We start from the raw sequence: 19,224 nt of genomic DNA, 5'->3' as shown, positions 1-19,224 counted from the left end.
TCACCGAGAACAGAGCTCCTTTCTGGACCTCAGACGCTTCGACTCTTTCAGCTGTTCGGAAGTGGAAAAGCACATTAGGGTTCATTGTGCCGGCACATTCCCGCGGTGGAGCGTTTCTGTCCAGCCTGACACACACACACACACACACACACACACACACACACACACACACACACACACACACACACACACACACACACACACACACACACACACACACACACACACACACACGCAAAGGAGTAAGTACAAAGTACAAATACTTCGTTACTGTACTTAAGTACATGTTTCTGGTATCAGTACTTTACTCCACGACTTATTTTTCTGAGGACTTTTGACTTTGACTTCTTACATGTTGAACACAAATACCTGTACTTTCTACTTCTTACATGTTGAACCCAAACACCTGTACTTTCTACTTCTTACATGTTGAACACAAATACCTGTACTTTCTACTTCTTACATGTTGAACCCAAATACCTGTACTTTCTACTTCTTACATTTTCCAAACAGGCTGGTTCCTTTAGTTTGAATGTGTGTTTGGTGGCGTGATCATTATTATTTAGAGTCATTGCGTGCCTATTGATTTGAACACGATCCGTGTATCCATCATTTCCAGAGGCCTGTACTACGAAGCTGGTTCAACTTAACCTGGATATGTTTGAGTTAGCCGGTTGGCCTAAGCCAAAACATACGCGCTGGCGCTAAGCTGTACTACGACGCCGGTTATCAAGTGGATCGCTCAAGCCAGCCTTGTCCTATCTAGTTAGGTGCGCGTTCACATGAAAGGTGGTATCTGGAGCATTCCACCAATCTCAAACATGGACAAGCGTACTGACAGCGCAGCGTCATACTTCCTGAATGAAAAGTGAACTTTAATATTAGTCAAATATGAAGAAGTTAAACTTTAAACATCCATGACTTAAACACTTTATCCAGGATAAAAGCCACATAGCTGCACCTGCAAGGTGAATACAGCTGGTAACAGAAAAAGTGTTTGAATGCGTACATTAACAGGTTTATGAAATCACTGCCCCGTCTAAGACACGATCTGACTTTCATTACATTTGACTCAAGTGTTTCGTCAACTTAATGTGTTGCTTAAAATAATACTTCTGCATACAGTATGTGACACTGTGAGTGTTGCACGGCCAGATACGGCTCAGCTGACTCAAATAAGGAAAGATATGATACATTATGATGTGATGTGATATGAATGATAATGGGACACATCGACGTCTGCACTCACAGTGCCGCGGACTGTACTTAATGTTACTCTGATCCGGTTACTTATGTCGTGGCAGATATTTAAGTAAGCTTTCTTAACTCTAATGTTATAATAGTCAGATTGCTCTGAAGATGGGAGGAGGGGATATTCTATTAATGTTCACGTTCTCACAGTCAGTTGATTTTTGCCGGCCGTCTTTCCTGCAATGGCAGTTTTTCTGTATTTCCTCTATCCTGTAATATGACTTGATCGCTTTAAACTCCGCACACTGAGCTCTGATTGGTCAGCAGGCGGTGCTTTCACTGAGTTGATCTCTTAGCCTGCAACCTAACCTCCTGCCGAGGAGGTTAGCCGCTCAGCATAAGTTACCATGGAGATCTAGCCCGCTAAAAAGAGAACCAGCGTCGTAGGACCGGAAAGCCCGAGTTTTCCCTGAAGTCAGCCGACTAAGCGAAAATCCGGCTTCGTAGTACAGGCCTCAGGTCTTCTCTAAAGAAGAGGGACCAATGAAAACGTTGTCATGTTGCCGTTGTTCAGCATGGAAACATTCATTAGCTAACAATGACATTATTGTTCTATTAATATAAAGGGAGGTCAGGTACTCTTTAAAACAGCTGCTAGTTATGGGTACTTTTTACTGAAGTACATTTCAAAGCCCTCTTTACTTTTACTTGAGTAAAGAAGTTTAGTCAGTACTTCTACTTTCACCAGAGTATTTTTAAACGCGAGTATCTGTACTTCTACTTGAGTAAAGGATGTACTTTAACATCTCTGCTCGCTTGTTTAATTCTCCAACGTGGTTTTGGAGGCCGGACACTTTCTTCTCCCCTCCAGGATACGGTTACGTTCTGCGACCACCTCGTGAGATCACAAGTAATATTCATGTGTTATTTAAACTAACTCGACTTGGAGTGGTTTGATATGTTAATTACACACGGAGGAAAGGGAAGAGACGATTCGAAACGTCAGGAGGCTATCAAGAAAACCCAGCATGAATAATGAAAAATACCCGAAGAGAAGAAATGCATTAAAAGCATATCAGTTGTTTCAAATATAAAAGTCTCTCTCGTTCAGATGTAAGCTTGTTTTAAAGGTGTTTTATTTGTATCTGGGGTGAGGTAGTAATGTTGTTTTGTCTAGACTCGGACCAGCTCCAGTTTCTCTTTGCTTCCTGCTGGGATTAGTAGCTCAGGCCTGTGACATCAGTGGGGGATGATAGTAAAGATATTCCACTATTAATAACATACTATGGAAAGGGGTTAAAAAATAGAATAGAAAGTATTTTTTAAATTACATTTCTTCATCTACGGGACATATATGTTACGGCAACTTTACACTTTCATTTTGGGTTTCAAATGAACACATTTAAATACTTTAATGTTGAAAAATGTCTACTTAATTATACCTGTATTCACCCTGTGTTTTTGCACCTGTTTATTTAAAGTGGTTTTTGTTTAGTTCCGGAACCCAGTGACATCACGACAGAACACTCCCGCTCCTATTGGCTAGCGCTAAGGGGGCGGGACATCACTGACCAATCACAACAGAACCAGCCTGCATCACAGGCATGGAGACATGTCCCAGTAGAGACACTACATGATTGATATTTCCCCTTTAAACTCAGTATTAAATTGTAGTTTTTTATACAATAAACCAGAGGGCGTCATGTTACAGTTCACAAATCAGTTTTATTAATTTAAACACAATCAAATAATAATGTCAAAAACATCTGTACACATATTTTGCAGACACAACAATCTTTAGCGTTTCACAATGAGGCCCACGAAGTGTTTCCAGTTTGCATTTATGATTGAAACATAATAAAAAAAAGCGTGCTGTATGAATCTATAAAACATTTCCTCTAGTTTACCTACCATTACCTTGATCTAGCAGCAACATGTAGACGTGTTGAGAAGACGGGGTGTTTGTGTGTGTGTGTGGGGGGGGGGGGGGGTCCAAAGTGAAATGTAAAAGGCCAACAGTGATCATGTGCAAAGGAGGAAACGTCAGAAACACAGCGAGTGTGTTCCCGTTAAGAAATTCACAGTCGCAGCACATGTCCTGTTTGTTCACACACCTCCCAGGTTTAGTGGCTTTTCTCTCGACACCACAGAAGAAGAAGAAGAAAGGACACAGAATGTAAAATAAAAACACTACGTCATACAAAATTACGCTCGCTGTACAAGAGTTGTTATAGCGCTTGTATAAAATATAATAAAACCTATTCAAGCCTGCTTTTGTGAAACTCAAATGTGTTGTTTAGTGGCTCCCAGGAGGCAGGACATTTTCACTGAAGAACTTTAAATAAACGGGGCTGCAAGCGGCTGAAATGCAGAAGGACCTTTCTGATCAAACTTGAAACGTGTTGCAGACTGAAGTCTCCACACCCATGCGTTTGGTCTGGACAAAACGGTTTATCACAAATCAACCTACACATTTGTTTACAGAGCAAACGGTGAACACATCAACACTTCCAGCTCCTGCGATGGGATGCCTTTTTATTATTATTGTTATTAATATTTGTTTAAACTTCAATGAAAAAGCCACCTTTCATACCTAAATGAATATAGGAAGGAATAGTCCAGTGATTACAAACTTACACACACAAAAAGAGTTCCTCTATACACGATTGTCTCAGCATTGTAAATAACGTTGTAATTTTCTTAAATTATTAGAAAACCCCTTTTTCTTTTCTCCTTCCTTCCTCGCTGTGGGTACTTTGTAAAAAGTCTTGTGTCGTCGAGGTACCTTCCCGCACAAAAAGTCTCCGCCCATAAATAACCAGCTCAGGACTCGTGGAGGAGAAGAAGAAGAAGAAGTCGAGCGACAGAAAGAGACGTCTCCAGTAGTTTTTTTTTAGTTTAACGTGGAGTAGCTCTCCTCACAGGTGTGAAAACCTCGAAAAGTCCCGGCACAAACGGAGGGCCGTAAAACACTTTGACAGCTTTTTCAGAGAGCGGCTCATTCACAGTAACCATGGCGAGCAGCTGCAGCGCCGTAAATCCACCTTTTCGCCTCCAGAGGAACGAAAAAAAAAAACAAGAGTTCAGGGTTAAGACGAAGTGTGACCGTATGTCAGCACATCCACCATCTCCTCTCCACAGGGGGGGCTCTCTCTGCAGGAGGTGAATGATGATGATGATGAGGATGATGATGATGAAGGTGGAGAAAGAGGCTCCGCAGTGCTACAAGTACTCCAGATCCAGAGCGTGGTGCAGGGCCATGAGGTCTGAGTGGCTGGAGATCCTCCAGAAGGGCATGTTGTGCTGGGGAGGGAGAGAGAAAGCACGTTGAGGGTCAGAGACAATGAGGCTGGCTTCACATGACTTCATTATTTTGTTCTGTGTCATTATATTCTACTAATTTACCTTTTTGTACTCAGATTGAAATGTCATTTGGAGCGCTTCTGTAGATGCCTAATTAGAAATAAAAACTTTAAACACTAAGTACTTGTTTTTTCCGTAACTCAAGTACTTTACATGTAGGGCATGTTTTGCTGGGGAGAAAGGGCTTCATTAAAACACCGGAACTGTTTTAAGTTCTTAAACAATGATACTGGCTTCCCATGCTTCCACAACTGGACGCTACTCAGTGTATTCAGTGGATATGAAGTACTTTACACAAGTTCAAATAAGTTATCTTTTGACTTTTAGCAATGCACCGACTCAGGAAGGAGACACGGGATAGAGCTGGAGCTTTGATGGCAAACACTGATGGGTTTATTTGGAGCTTCGGCCGGAGAACTCACAAAACAAGTCCAAGAGTCAGAGGTTCTGACTTCACGGTAGAGTTGCCACGTCAATTCTGAAGAGCTCTACCCCAGACCCGTGTATTAGCTAGTTCAGAGAGAATAATCCACATTGTGCATAACAACATAGAATGATAGCACCTCGATCAGCTGACGCCAGCAGGCAGGAACAGGGAGACAGAACACTGAGAGCACAGGCTACAGGTGCGTGTGCTCAGTCAGGACATGAACTGATCAACTGGGTCACAGTTATGGACCTTGGAAAATATTTCCCCAACAATATGCACATAAGCTACAGTGTAGAAACCTTATGACCCGAATCCTGGACACTACGTCGTTTATTCAGTGTGTTTGTTTCATAATATTCCACCATTTGTAAAGATTGTCAGCGTTGTACTTTATAATTCTCTCTTCTTACAGCATCACTCCAAACGACATTTCAATGTAAGCACTTGGTTTCTCCGTAACTCAAGTACTTTACATAAGTTAAAATAAGTTATATTTGACCCATCTTTGATTTTCTTTGCATGGGTTAAAGTCCCGTGTTTGTTTGAGCCATCAGATTTCCCCAGACTTAGATTAGAAATGTTTTGGGAGAAAGTAATTATTGAGCTTCTCTTGAATTGTAGATAACACCAGAGTTTTGTAGTATTGGAAACATCATTTATTTGGAGACCAGGCTGTGCTTTCAGCCCGTCTTTCCGCACGGACAAAACTAAGATTTGTAAATGTACAGCTAAAACAGTGAATGTATGACGTACTGTAAGTACATCTGTTTGTTTCACCAGGGAACACAATCATATCTTATATTTTCTATATTGTTATTTATTGACGAGTGTCTTTTCTCTTGGAGGACTGGAGGTGTGTGTGTGTGCAGGAAATGCTGTTTTCCTACTTAAACTTTTCGTCTCCTCATGACATGCCAACATATTTCTTAGCAAACTAATCAAAACCTTCTTCAGTGCAACACACAACACACACACACACACACACACACACACACACACACACACACACACACACACACACACACACACACACACACACACACACACACACACACACACACACACACACACACACACACACACACACACACACACACACACACACACACACACAGTACTACTAGAGTATGTTCTTCTATTCTGTATTTTTGTTTGAAAAAGCCAATAAAAAAGTGTTAAAAAAGGTTTAATTTCTTTATTCTCTGTTGTTTTTTCTCTTCTACAGTATCCATACCTGTACTTTGTAATTTCCCCTAAAAAAATGCTTGAAAAAAAAGCCAATAAATAGTGAAAAAAAAACCAAATGTGTAGTTTGCAGTTTCAGTGTTTCCCCCCCTCAGGCGTCTGCACTGTGTGTTTGGGACGCTGCGAGAGAGCTGTTGTTGCCGGGCAGAGTACGAGAGGAAACCTGAGTCTCTGAGCATGAAAGGAGCTTGTCAGGTAGATCCTCAGTGTGTGGAGCCCATTACTCCCCCATACCCTCCCCCTTTCTCCCCTCTTATCAAAGGTAAGGCCTCTCCCAGGAATATGTTCCGCTCAGAAGCGCCTGCACTGACCCCTGAACAGCTCTCTGCTTTCTGTTTTGTAAATTGTCTTTGCTTTTAAGTTCTAAAAGCTGCAGATGCTATCTCTGCCGGGTGACGGTAATAACTGAATTGTTTCAGCGCTTTTCTTTTCTTTTCTTTTCTTAAGAGGAATGAGTTTTTCTTTTGTAGTTCCTCTCGCTGTCAGCTCTGATGTGAGGCTCCTGACGGCTGAAATTGTCGTGTTATTCCACGTCCTCTCTGATGTTGACACAGAAACCTTTTACCGCATGGCGTGTCGTGGGACTCGCACTCAGACGCCTTATCCTCCCATCAATGTCACACTCCAACAACTCCACGCTGAGTGAAAATATTTGCATCTTTTCTCATCCCTGAGGACCATATTCCCAGGGTGTGTTCAGCTCTAAAAGTACAGAGATATAACTTTACACTGAAAGGTAGCTTCCTAATCGCTCCCCGTCTGTCTTCTTCTACCGAGAAACAAAAAGGGAGCTGGAGGCTTTTCAAACTCTGTGGCTGTCAGAGAAATATGCTGATTCATTTACTAATGAATATGTTTGGCTTGGTTTGCATCCAAACTGAAACAAGCACACGTCAGATTCCTCTCTCCTGATACTGCTGTCGGTGTGTTTGATCCGTCTGCTGACAGGCGTGACACGGCCGTACATATTCTAATTTCATCAACAATGATTTAAGCGTCCTTTATTTACGATGTGCCTGAAAGGGCTCGCTAAGCATTACATACACAGCATTCAGCGAGCGAATATATATAATTATGCCAGTTCTCCCGTTCGCTTTTTAAACCTGAGATGGCGGAGAAAAAAGCGCTGATTACACACTTCAGACTTTCTCTTGTGCTCGAACGCCTCATAAGAGGATCAGCTGGTTTCTTTCTTATAACACGGCAGGTATGTTTCATGCTCTGAACTCCTGACCTTATGAGGAGTAATCAACTATTTCTATGTGCTTTATTCCCAAACCTTCGTACCTTTTTCGAGCCTTGCTCCTCTTCCACACCATCTCCAACGACAATGTAAACAACTTTCCTCCCGAACCTCTGGATGACTCTCTCGAAGCAGCTCTCCTTCCCTGAAGAAGAGGGGGAGAAGCAGGATGTCAGTGGTGCGTTCAGGGGATGCAAACACAACGAGTTGATTCAAAGGCACAGGGTGACAAGAGCCCCCTTTAAAAACACCACACACACAGAAGAGTGCAGAGTAAACACTTTGAGGAGCCGTGATAAGATCAGAGAGCAGATAGAGGATCTGAAAAGCATGGACTCTGCTCTCCTGATGCTCAAACCCCCGAGACAAATGGACCTAAATCAGCTGAAATCACTGATGCATGCTGCAGGGTCTGGAGAGGACCCCTCAAAGTGACCATTTGTACATTTGTTATCCACCCTGTGTTACCCTGAAGCCTTTAAGAGGTCTTTCTGACATGCCTGATGCTGAATTTAAACTCAAACAAGGAGAAAAATCGCACTATTTAAAACACTTTCACCAAAAACAGTACTTACATGATGAGTTGTGGGTGGAAGTGTTTTTTAAAAGTAAGGTTTTTAATAAAACGTTGAAGTTGACGTTGACGTTGTGTGTGAGTTATCTGTTGTTATTTTTAAACATTATTGGACAATTCTGTCTATTTTCTTTAATGTAAAGTATATTGTATGATGCATTGTTTCCATTGCCATCCAACGTTTAACTATCGTGCATTTGACGAATAAAAGTAGCCTCTATTTGTGGGTGTTTCTGATTCATCTAGACATGCTAGAAAAGTTGTTCTGAATAATCCAAGGTTATAGGGAGTGGGAAATTGAGTTATTCCTTTAAGTCTACAAGAAGCGGGGGTGAAGCTTGATGTTTACTTTGCATTTGAAACAGTGAAGAAGGGGAGGACGGGAGGAAGAGGGGGGGGGGGGGGGGGGGGGGGGGGGGAGATTTGAGAAGAAGAAGAAGAAGAAGAAAAAGAGGGGGGTGTTGTTGCTGAGGAATGACATAAATGTGCAGAAGTGGTTTCATATGCAGAGCCTGAACAGGAGGCCCCGCTGCAGGGAAATAATCCCAGGCTGATTAGTCCGATTCCTTCAGAAAGGGAACATGAACGCTCTCCGGTGACGGTGTCTCCGACAAGAACACAGAGGTGTGTCTCTGCTCGTTACACTCAGAGAAACACAACAACAAGCACTCACACAGAGATTCATCAAATCATTCTGCACGACAAAAACTGGAAATCTTGCCCAGTACATGTGTCTAACATCTAGTCTAATATGTCTCTACTCCTGATATAAGACACAATAAGTTCAGAAGTAACACTGCAGTGAGATATCGGGTCTTTTTTTTAGACAATGCATCATCTTGTTAAGTCAAATAATCTTATTTTGAATTGTATCTTTTATTTAGATTTAATAGAAAATCACCAACTAACATCAGAACCAAAAACTTTTGAGTATTTGCTGATTATTTTGTAACACAACATTTCCTGATTCTGGTGAAATATAGTTCAAAATGAGTTCTCCAGCTAATTACAAGATCTGATTTATCTAAATATCCCGTCTTATTTCAAGGATTCTTACCAAGCTCATTCTCACTTGTTCTATTGGCAGATGTTTGGACTTATTTCAAGTGGAAACACCATGTTTTCATTATTGTTTAAGTTGTTTTAGGAGCAGCATTTCTTCCAGTGTGGAAGACGGTCCCCAGTCTTTTAGGACATTATGAGAGGTTGTGTCTCTTTGGGTTCCTTTTCTGTGTCTTTGTGGTTGTTTTGAATATTTCTGTTGTTGCTTTCTTTGTCTTTGAGGTCCTTTTGCTGATTTTCAGAGTCTCTTTGCAGCTGTTTTGCATGTCTTTGTACACATGTTGTGTTTCTTTGCAGTCACTTCTTTGAGTCCCTCAGAGTGTGTGTCTCTGCTCGTTTCACTCAGCGAAATACAACAGCAAGCAGAGAGATTCATCACATCATTACCTATTTTGGTTGCACTATAAATATTCTCGATGGGAAAGACGATCCCCAGGCCGTAGAGCAGGACTTTGGCGAGCGCCGGGATGAGCTGCGTGGTGGTGACCAGGATGTTCACACAGTTAGACCTGCAGAGAAACACAGATTCATCAGTCAAAGTCAAAGCGTTAGACGTGCATGAAAAGGAAGCATGAAGTGATGGTTGTGGGGCGTCTTTGGATTCATCAGATACATGTAATGCATTGTATTGTAATTTAATATAATATAAGGCAAGGCAAGTCTATTTATACAGCACTGCCGATTTTTATTCCATATTTTATTCCATTCCATTTCTATGTAAATACTGTTATTTTTTACTATATTTTCTACTGTATTTTGTATTATCTTGAATCTTTTTTTATAATTTTTTACAATTTTTAATATTTTTCTAGTTCTCTATCTGTGTTAAGAAATAGTGTAGCAGAAACATATTATAAAATGGCATTTAAAAACACTCATTTAAAAGCAAAAATCATTTTTAAAGTAGTGAGAGTTGCAGGTTTCTGGGAGTTTGTTCCAGATATTTGGAGCATAATAACTGAACTTCTCCATGTTTAGTTCTGACTCTGGGGACACACAGCTTTATACATCAGTGTGAGGGAGGACAAAGGAAAGTCTCTCTCAAAATAAGAAATCAGAGCACTGGCGTTTCCTCGGGAATACGGAGCTGGAATTATTTACACCACATGTGAGTTTATATACGTGCGGTGTGGGACTGGGTACAATTTTCCTCCGTGGAGTCCTACCTTGAGTGGATTAATGTTAGTGCTTTCAGTGCCAGTGTTAACCAGGAGTCCGTCAAGGCTTCAATTTCTGCTCGCAATTGCAACCAGGCTTCTCTTTTGGCCGGGCCCAGCAGACCTGAAACGCAAGGGGAACATTGTTTGGGTTGGACCGGCACTCCGAATACCGCTGAAATTTACAAAATTCACCCTGACCAAGTGTTGCGGCATGTGTGCTTTTAGACCATACACACAAAATATAAGAATACCAACACACACACACACACACACACACACACACACACACACACACTGTACTTTCTACTTCTTACATGCTTATCATTATTATTTAGATTCATTGCGTGCCTATTGATTTGAACACGATCCGTGTATCCATCATTTCCTGGTCTTCTCTAAAGAAGAGGGACCAATGAAAACGTTGTCATGTTGCCGTTGTTCAGCATGGAAACATTCATTAGCTAACAATGACATTATTGTTCTATTAATATAAAGGGAGGTCAGGTACTCTTTAAAACAGCTGCTAGTTATGGGTACTTTTTACTGAAGTACATTTCAAAGCCCTCTTTACTTTTATTGAGTAAGAAGTTTAGTCAGTACTTCTACTTTCACCAGAGTATTTTTAAACACGAGTATCTGTACTTCTACTGTAGTAAAGTGTGTGTACTTTTGCCATCTCTCTCACACACACACATTTTCTCCTCCACAGATCTGCATGTTGGGGATTACCTCCGACGTTATTTTTGTAGGTGGTGTAGATTTCTTTTACTCTTCTGTAGCGGAAAGCCAGTTTTCTCATCCAGTCCACGCCCCCCCGCACGCCTGTGGCCAGACATAGATTTGCGCTGGTGGCCGCTGCGTGGAAACCATCAGCGCCGAAGTTATACGTACTGAGAGGAAGACAAATAAGGAAAGAAAGAAAAGTTCTGTCAGCACAAAAAAGCACAGGGATCGGTTTATTCTGAATATGTGAGAATGAAAGTGCTGTACCTCAGATCCTGGCCGTTATCATCGGAGGAGACGTCGTCGATATGTACCTGGTCACACTCCTGTAACACACAGAATAAAAGATTTTGAGGAATGTAGGATACACACATCATTAAGGAAGGGTTTCTTTCTTGGTGAAGGACACTCCACACGTGTTTTCAGGTTAATTTCCCCTAGAAATAATATATTTATTCAGGAATTTGTGTTTTTTCTGGCGTGTGAGACTTAAACGCTCAATACAAATAACAAAATAAAAGCATAGTTTGTTGTATTTAGACGTACTGTATGGTGCAAAAACACAGTAAATGAAGCAGTTTGACGTTAAAAAAAGCTAACATTAGCTCAGCTTGTCTCTCTCATAACTTCACATCCAAACTAAAAACCTCCATCCAAGTTAAAAAGCACCAAGATCTAAAAAGTGTAGGGTTAAAATGTGGCTAAAAACAGGACAATAAGTCACTTTAGGACAGTTTCTAGCAGCTGATGCATACTTAAAGGAGGTACCCGCTCATCACAGGAGTGGAGACGATAAAAAATGACAGATTTCTCAACTTTTCCAATGTTTTCGAAGACTTCTCCTTTTTGACATTTTAATGTGGAAACGTTGCATGTTTTTACCCTCAATCTTCTCCGCCTTGACTTTCTCTCTGTTTATACCATTTCTCTTCATCTGTGCAAACCCAAAGTGAGCTCCTCCTCGTCAGAGCGCTGCCACTAGAGGGGTCTAAAGATATACCAGACACAACCAATTAGGTCTCAATCCAGAAACTCTAAACACTCCCCGGGTTGGCATGTGAAAGCTATGTCTGCGCACACCGATATATATACATACAGTAGAAGGAAGTACGAGGAGACTTGGCATTAATAGTGTGTGTGTGTGTGTGTGTGTGTGTGTGTGTGTGTGTGTGTGTGTGTGTGTGTGTGTGTGTGTGTGTGTGTGTGTGTGTCAGAGGTGGGAAGTAGTGGAGTACAAATACTTCGTTACTGCACTTAAGTACAAACCGATCTACAGAAGTTTAGTCAGTACTTCTACTTTTACCAGAGTATTTTTAAACACGAGTATCTGTACTTCTACTTGAGTAAAGGATGTGTGTACTGTTGCCATCTCTGGTGTGGTGTGTGTGTGTGTGTGTGTGTGTGTGTGTGTGTGTGTGTGTGTGTGTGTGTGTGTGTGTGTGTGTGTGTGTGTGTGTGTGTGTATCTCTAAACATGTGTTCCCTGTGGGGGTGCAGCCTCTTGGAAAGGTGGAGGCGTTCTGCAGCTCCGCACTGATTCCGCCGGTACGCAGTAACACAATCCAGACTTTCTGGTAAATGTAACCTACTAGAAAAATTGAACCTGATGCTAACCGCCAATGAAATTATGACCTCTGATTGCTGCTGCGCCACACAGCAACACGGCCTCGGGGCCATGCAGCCAGCCAGAGAGCAGCAGAAAGCAGACGAGAAATCTGTTATTAGTTTTCCGTTTATAGGGGAGCGAGTTCCTCCCCCTCTTCCTCCCTCTCACAGCGTCCTGCCTTGGCATTCAGACAGAGATGGCAAGAGTACACACATCCTTTACTCAAGTAGAAGTACAGATACTCGTGTTTAAAAATACTCTGGTGAAAGTAGAAGTACTGACTAAACTTCTTTACTCAAGTCAAAGTAAAGAGGGCTTTGAAATGTACTTCAGTAAAAAGTACCCATAACTAGCAGCTGTTTTAAAGAGTACCTGACCTCCCTTTATATTAATAGAACAATAATGTCATTGTTAGCTAATGAATGTTTCCATGCTGAACAACGGCAACATGACAACGTTTTCATTGGTCCCTCTTCTTTAGAGAAGACCAGGAAATGATGGATACACGGATCGTGTTCAAATCAATAGGCACGCAATGACTCTAAATAATAATGATCACGCCACCAAACACACATTCAAACTAAAGGAACCAGCCTGTTTGGAAAATGTGAGAGGTAGAAAGTACAGGTATTTGTGTTCAACATGTAAGAAGTAGAAAGTATAGGTATTTGTGTTCAACATGTAAGAAGTAGAAAGTACAGGTATTTGTGTTCAACATGTAAGAAGTAGAAAGTACAGGTATTTGTGTTCAACATGTAAGAAGTATAAAGTACAGGTATTTGTGTTCAACATGTAAGAAGTAGAAAGTACAGGTATTTGTGTTCAAAATGTAAGAAGTAGAAAGTACAGGGTATTTGGGTTCAACATGTAAGAAGTAGAAAGTACAGGTATTTGTGTTCAACATGTAAGAAGTAGAAAGTACAGGTATTTGTGTTCAACATGTAAGAAGTAGAAAAGTACAGGAATTGTGTTCAACATGTAAGAAGTAGAAAGTACAGGTATTTGTGTTCAACATGTAAGAAGTAGAAAGTACAGGTATTTGTGTTCAACATGTAAGAAGTAGAAAGTACAGGTATTTGGGTTCAACATGTAAGAAGTAGAAAGTACAGGTATTTGTGTTTAAAATGTAAGAAGTCAAAGTAAAAAGTCTTCAGAAAAATAAGTAGTGGAGTAAAGTACTGATACCAGAAACATGTACTTAAGTACAGTAACAAAGTATTTGTACTCTACTTCCCACCTCTGCATTCACATCAACACATCTCACTCTGAGCAGCTACGCGTGGCTTCAAGAGATAAATGTGACGTCAAAATCTGTTTCACTGCGTCCTAATCTAGAGTTTTAAAAGCCCAACAAAAAGCTCAGTCTCACCTGTTTAAAGTTACGTGTGAAATAATAATTTATCCTGGAAATTGAAGCTTAAAGACGAGAATTCCTGCGAAGAATCCCTCCCGATTTTTTAAGCTTTTAATTAAGTTTCATCCGGCTGTTAAGACAGGAAAACCCAGAAAGGACTTCCTTGTTTTAAGTCGATGTGAGCGCGGCCAAATGCTGACGTTATTGCATTCCTCTGTAATGCCGGAGCAGGGTAAGGGTAAGGGCTTTGGGACTGTAAACCTTTTTTATTTTACTGGTTCCCCTCTGAACAAATTTTTCATCTCCCTGGATTTGTGGGGGAGAGAGAGGAGGGGAGAGAGAGGGGAGAGCGACGTGAGGAGAAACTCAAACCAGCTGTTCTTTAACAGAATTAAAATCTTGACCCCGGACCCCGGCTCTAATGCAGCCATTTTCTCGCCAAGCCTCTCCCAAAAAGCCTCCAGATCCAAAGAGGAAAAGACTTTGACCCCTTGACCCCTTTCCCCTCCTCGATAAGGGGGGGAGGAATCCAAAGTGACCTCACATGGAGCCCCAATAATCTGTTTCCAGACACTCACCAGCAGATCTCTAATAGACGAAGAGAGCAGCAATTTGTCCCAGCTTGAAGACAAATGTAAGGATCATTTATGTCTGCAAATTATCCTCCAATGCAACCCAAGCCAGGGGGATTGGTGTGTTTAAATCTTTAAGTAGTGAGTGTGTGTTCAGGAAAACAAGAAGTGCACTAAGCCTCTCCTTTTGCATGCTTCCATTATCCAGTAATTGGTATCATTGGCTAATTGCACGCTGTCTCCTGGTTCCTTGTTTGATGACAATAGCTCGTTCCTATGTAATGTGTTTCTCAAGAGTCTGACAGTTCAAATGTGGGAATTCAACATTGCTAAGCTATGCTCCAGAACTCCAACATGACCCGAAACCACATAAATATGTCTCTGTAATTACCCCTAACTGCATATTATAATGGCCTGCCTGATTATGAATGATTTTTCAAGGACTTTTCCAAATCCACAGAGCTAATAAACACATGAGACCTCGACAAATGTGTTAATAAATTCAAACAGCCCAGAAAAATACACTTCAATAGCCTTGTTTCTGCGTGTTTACATAGTTCTCTAATCATGAGGAGTTATATTGCTTAATTAACAGCTGAGACCTCCACCTTTTTCCGTGAATAAAAAGAGGGGGTTGTTGGAAAAATGCTCCCAGAATTACTGCTCCCGGCTGGGGTTGCTTCCTGGTGTGTGTGTGTGTGTGTGTGTGTGTGTGTGTGTGTGTGTGTGTGTGTGTGTGTGTGTGTGTGTGTGTGTGTGTGTGTGTGTGTGTAGTACAGTCCGCCTCACACACACACTCATTAGGAGGCACTTCTGACGGCCTCGTAAACACCACAGAGTCACGGACGGTGCAGGTTCAACTCAGTTAAGCACCGTCGTGGAGTGGAAGAAAACTGTGAGGAGGGGGAGTTTTTCAACGTCACTCCAGCATGTTTGGATGGATATGTTTTGAAATTCCAAATAAATAGCGTTCAATGGAACAGATCTGAAGAATGCATAACACGCAGCAGCCAAGGACACATGTATTTGTCAGTAAGCACCTTTCAAAAATGCAGTGTATCGCTAAAATGTAAAGAAACACAAATGCAGAGATTCTCATTTGATTGGTTAATTTATATTTAGGGGAATCTGTATCTCCAATGTTGAAGCTCAACACAGAGCAACATTTAAGGGGAAATACCAGAACGGCTTTGAAGTGAATGCAAGGAAAAACATTGCAGGGACAAGAACGTAAAAAGTTACGTCTGTTTGAGGGAAACAAGATCACAAGATCTGCTAAAGATATAACTGAATCTATTAAATACGTAACGAGAACATTTGCACCGTGCACAAACTGATCCTCATGCCTCTGCTCCTTAAGATGTCTTAATGCGACAACGATTTAGAAACATCTGCACGATGCAATATCAAGTCAGACTTCTCAACAACTCGACTGTAACACATTTTCATCTAGAAATGTTATGAACTTGTGAAACTGAGCATGCCGGGAGATATCTCCAACATGCCCCGTCTTCTTCTTCTGTTCAGTTTGATGGGGGTTTTAATCCATATCTGTTGCGTTACTTGCATCGGTTGGACTGTCCCAGAGCCACTTTCTTCCATTGCCATTGCATGATGTGTGAAAAGGTGCCAAACGTGAATGTTCCTGTCGTTAAAGTGTTACATATTCCAGTGTTTCATTGGGAACTACATGCAGGACTTCATAAAAATGACACTTAAAGTGACTGATACATTTAGAAGATTATGAGCAAACCTTTATTTAGTCCGTGTTAGGTCAGGGTTTGGAGACGATGGCAGTTTGAGGGGCAGTCGGAGAGTTTCTGAGAACCTTTTGAACATGTCTTTTCCATCGAATCCCCCCGATCTCCCCTCACCAAGCAAACAGTGGTCTGTCTAAAACCTACAATCACCGCTAACTGGCTCCAGATGTTCCTACTGTACTCAGGAGTGAAGACCCTCGAACCAGAAGCCGTCGCAATTACTCCTTATGCAAACACTGCGTCTTTCTGATAAACCCACCCGCCCACATTCCTGCCTTTTATCTCCCAAACAGCCTTTATCTGTGCAGGAGGAAAAATGCTCAACAATTGAAGACAGGATGCCTCCATCTCGACATCATTCACTCTCTCTTCCTCTGCTGAAAAGTAGAGGAAGCTATCAGAGCCCTCTTTGTTCCCGGGGCATCTGTCATTAAGCAATCAGCGCTGAGTCTTCCTGTAGCTCCGAGTGCTGACTGCTATCAGGACGAGGAGGGGGACGAGGAGGAGGACAAAGACCACGCATGTTACCAAAACACACAGAGGACCGTCTTTCTGAACCACTGACAATCCCCCATGAAGCTCAGGGTCACACATGCACTATTTAGGATAAGAGCATTGGCGGATCATACTTCAATTTGTGTCTCTTTGCGGGTGTTTTGCATGTTTTAATGGTTGCTTTGTGTGCCTCTGAGGTTGTTTTGCATCATTGAGAGTCTCTTTGTTGCTGTTTTGCATGTCTTTGTAGTCTTGTTGTGTCTCTTTGCAGTTGAGCCATTATGAGATGTGTGTCTTTGCAGTCATTTGGAGTCTCTTCCTTGATGGTATGCGCCTGTTTCAGTGACATTTTGTAGCTGAAGGCCATAGGGGCCCTGCCACTTTGAGCCCCTGGACCCGTGCCCAGTAGACCCCGTCAGTAGTCTTTTAGGACATTATTAGAGATTGTGTCTCTTTGGGTAACTTTGTTTGTGTCTATGTGGTTGTGTTGCATATTTCTGTAGTTGCTTTTTTGTCTTTGGGGTCTTTTTGTGTTGCTCTGAGGTCATTTTGCTTATTTTCATAATTGTGAGTCTCTTTGCAGCTGTTTTGCATGTCTTTGCAGTCACTTTGAGTCTCTTCCTGGTTGGTAAGCGTCTCTTTGAGTGACATATTGCAGATGAAGGCCATACGGGCCCTAAAATGTTGTTCTTCTGTTTCTACGTGGTTGCTTTGAATGCGTGTAGTTTTTTTTTGTTTTCTCTTGTGGTGCTTTTGCCCCTTTCTATAGTCATTTTCAGTTCCTTTTTGCACTTGTTCTAACCCCTTTAGTTGTCTTTTAATGTCTCTTTGGGGTTGAGGTTGCTTTGTGTCTCTTTGTGGTGGTTTGGCCTCTTTTTACAGTCGCTTTCAGCCCCTTGTTCTTCCCCCTTTAGTTGTCTTTTAATCTCTCTTTGTGGTTGTTGATGTTTCCTTGCAGTCACTTTGAGTCTCTTCCCGGTTGGTAAGCGTCTCTTTGAGTGACATATTGCAGGTTGAAGCCCAGAGGGGCCCCCGTCCGTTCTCCATTGATGGAAACAAGCGGCCCCCCTCTCTCTCAGGTGAGCTGTGGGGAGGGGGTGGGTGGTCAGACCTCAGTGTGAGCGATAACAGCCGTCATCACAGCATTCCTCCTGACCTACAGGCTAATGCCATGTGAAAAAGACTCATCCATGGTTCGCAGGTTCTCAATACCGCCACTACTGTCATCCCCCCCGCGGTCCGTGACCCCCAGAAGCTTCCTCCTCCGTTCCCACCACAGGGAGGAGGAGGAGGCAGAGGAGGAGGAGGGGGCCTGCGATTACCTGGGGGTCAAACACAGGATGTGGGTAACAAAGGGAGAGTTCTTCGAAAAACCCACTTCATTCCTCCTATCCACAATCTGTGCTTGAACAGACACGGAATTCAAACACGGCGCCAAACAAAGCACAGGTAGGTACAGAGAGAGAGAGAGAGAGAGAGAGAGAGAGAGAGAGAGAGAGAGAGAGAGAGAGGGGGAGAGAGAGAGAGACAGAGAGAGAGAGAGAGACAGACAGAGAGAGAGAGCGAACATCTCTTCTGCTCTCCTCTCTCCTATCTCCCTCTCTCTCTCTCTCTCTCCCACTCTACTCTCTCTCTCTCTCTCATCTCTCGTCTCTTCTCTCTCTCTTCTCTCCTCTCTCTTCTTCTTCTCTCTCTCTCTCTCTCTCGCTACGTCTCTCTGAGAGAGAGAATCTACTTATTTATAGTTATCACTCAAATAATTATAAAGCCTGATTTAAATACAGGTTACGAACATAATACTTAGAGAGAGAGAGAGAGAGAGAGAGAGAGAGAGAGAGAGAGAGAGAGAGAGAGAGAGAGAGAGAGAGAGAGAGAGAGAGAGAATCTACTTATTTATAGTTATCACTCAAATAATTATAAAGCCTGATTTAAATACAGGTTACGAACATAATACTTAGAGAGAAAGAGAGAGAGAGAGAGAGAGAGAGAGAGAGAGAGGAGAAGAGAGAGAGAGAGAGAGAGAGAGAGAGAGAGAGAGAGAGAGAGGGATTCACACGATCAGGAGGAGTTCCTTTTTGCTCAGGATGAAATGTAACAAAGTGTTCTGATGCAGAAAAGTGAGTCAGCACTTTTACACTTTCCCTTGTCTCGAAAATGTTTTTTTTTTTAAACGTTTTTTTTTTACGTAAGAGGCCTGATATAAGCTCTATGGTTTAATTAAACTTGAGAGATGTTAACATTTTCTTCTATGACATTACATTGACAGTAAATATCCCACTCATTCATTTTGAAGCTTTTCCATTTCTTAAAAAACAAGTGTCTAAACGAACGTTAGCCACCTTTAGCTTAGCAGTGGTGAGGGTTGAGACCATGGGAGTTTTGTGTAGTTTGTTAATGTCCTAACATAATTCAATGACACCATTATTAAAGTGTTTATTTTCCAGCTA

General features: G+C 41.9%; 1 protein-coding gene across 6 annotated transcripts in view; it reads right to left on the bottom strand.

Moving 5' to 3' along the window:
• Positions 1 to 2,902: 2,902 nt before the first annotated feature.
• eya1 (EYA transcriptional coactivator and phosphatase 1) overlaps positions 2,903 to 19,224 on the bottom strand; it is a 64,737-nt gene continuing 48,415 nt past the window's right edge. For all 6 annotated transcript variants that reach the window (XM_034132439.1, XM_034132443.1, XM_034132440.1 and 3 more), the window contains 6 exons: positions 11,259 to 11,317; positions 10,998 to 11,158; positions 10,275 to 10,389; positions 9,496 to 9,617; positions 7,517 to 7,617; positions 2,903 to 4,494 (listed from right to left, as the gene is read on the bottom strand). In XM_034132439.1, the coding sequence (XP_033988330.1) occupies positions 4,414 to 4,494; positions 7,517 to 7,617; positions 9,496 to 9,617; positions 10,275 to 10,389; positions 10,998 to 11,158; positions 11,259 to 11,317 (639 nt within the window). In that variant the 3' untranslated portion in view covers positions 2,903 to 4,413. The remainder of the gene's footprint in view (positions 4,495 to 7,516; positions 7,618 to 9,495; positions 9,618 to 10,274; positions 10,390 to 10,997; positions 11,159 to 11,258; positions 11,318 to 19,224) is intronic.

Source organism: Trematomus bernacchii, unplaced genomic scaffold, assembly GCF_902827165.1.
Source record: "Trematomus bernacchii unplaced genomic scaffold, fTreBer1.1, whole genome shotgun sequence".
Lineage (NCBI taxonomy): Eukaryota > Metazoa > Chordata > Actinopteri > Perciformes > Nototheniidae > Trematomus > Trematomus bernacchii.
This window is presented reverse-complemented; position numbering and strand designations above follow the sequence as displayed.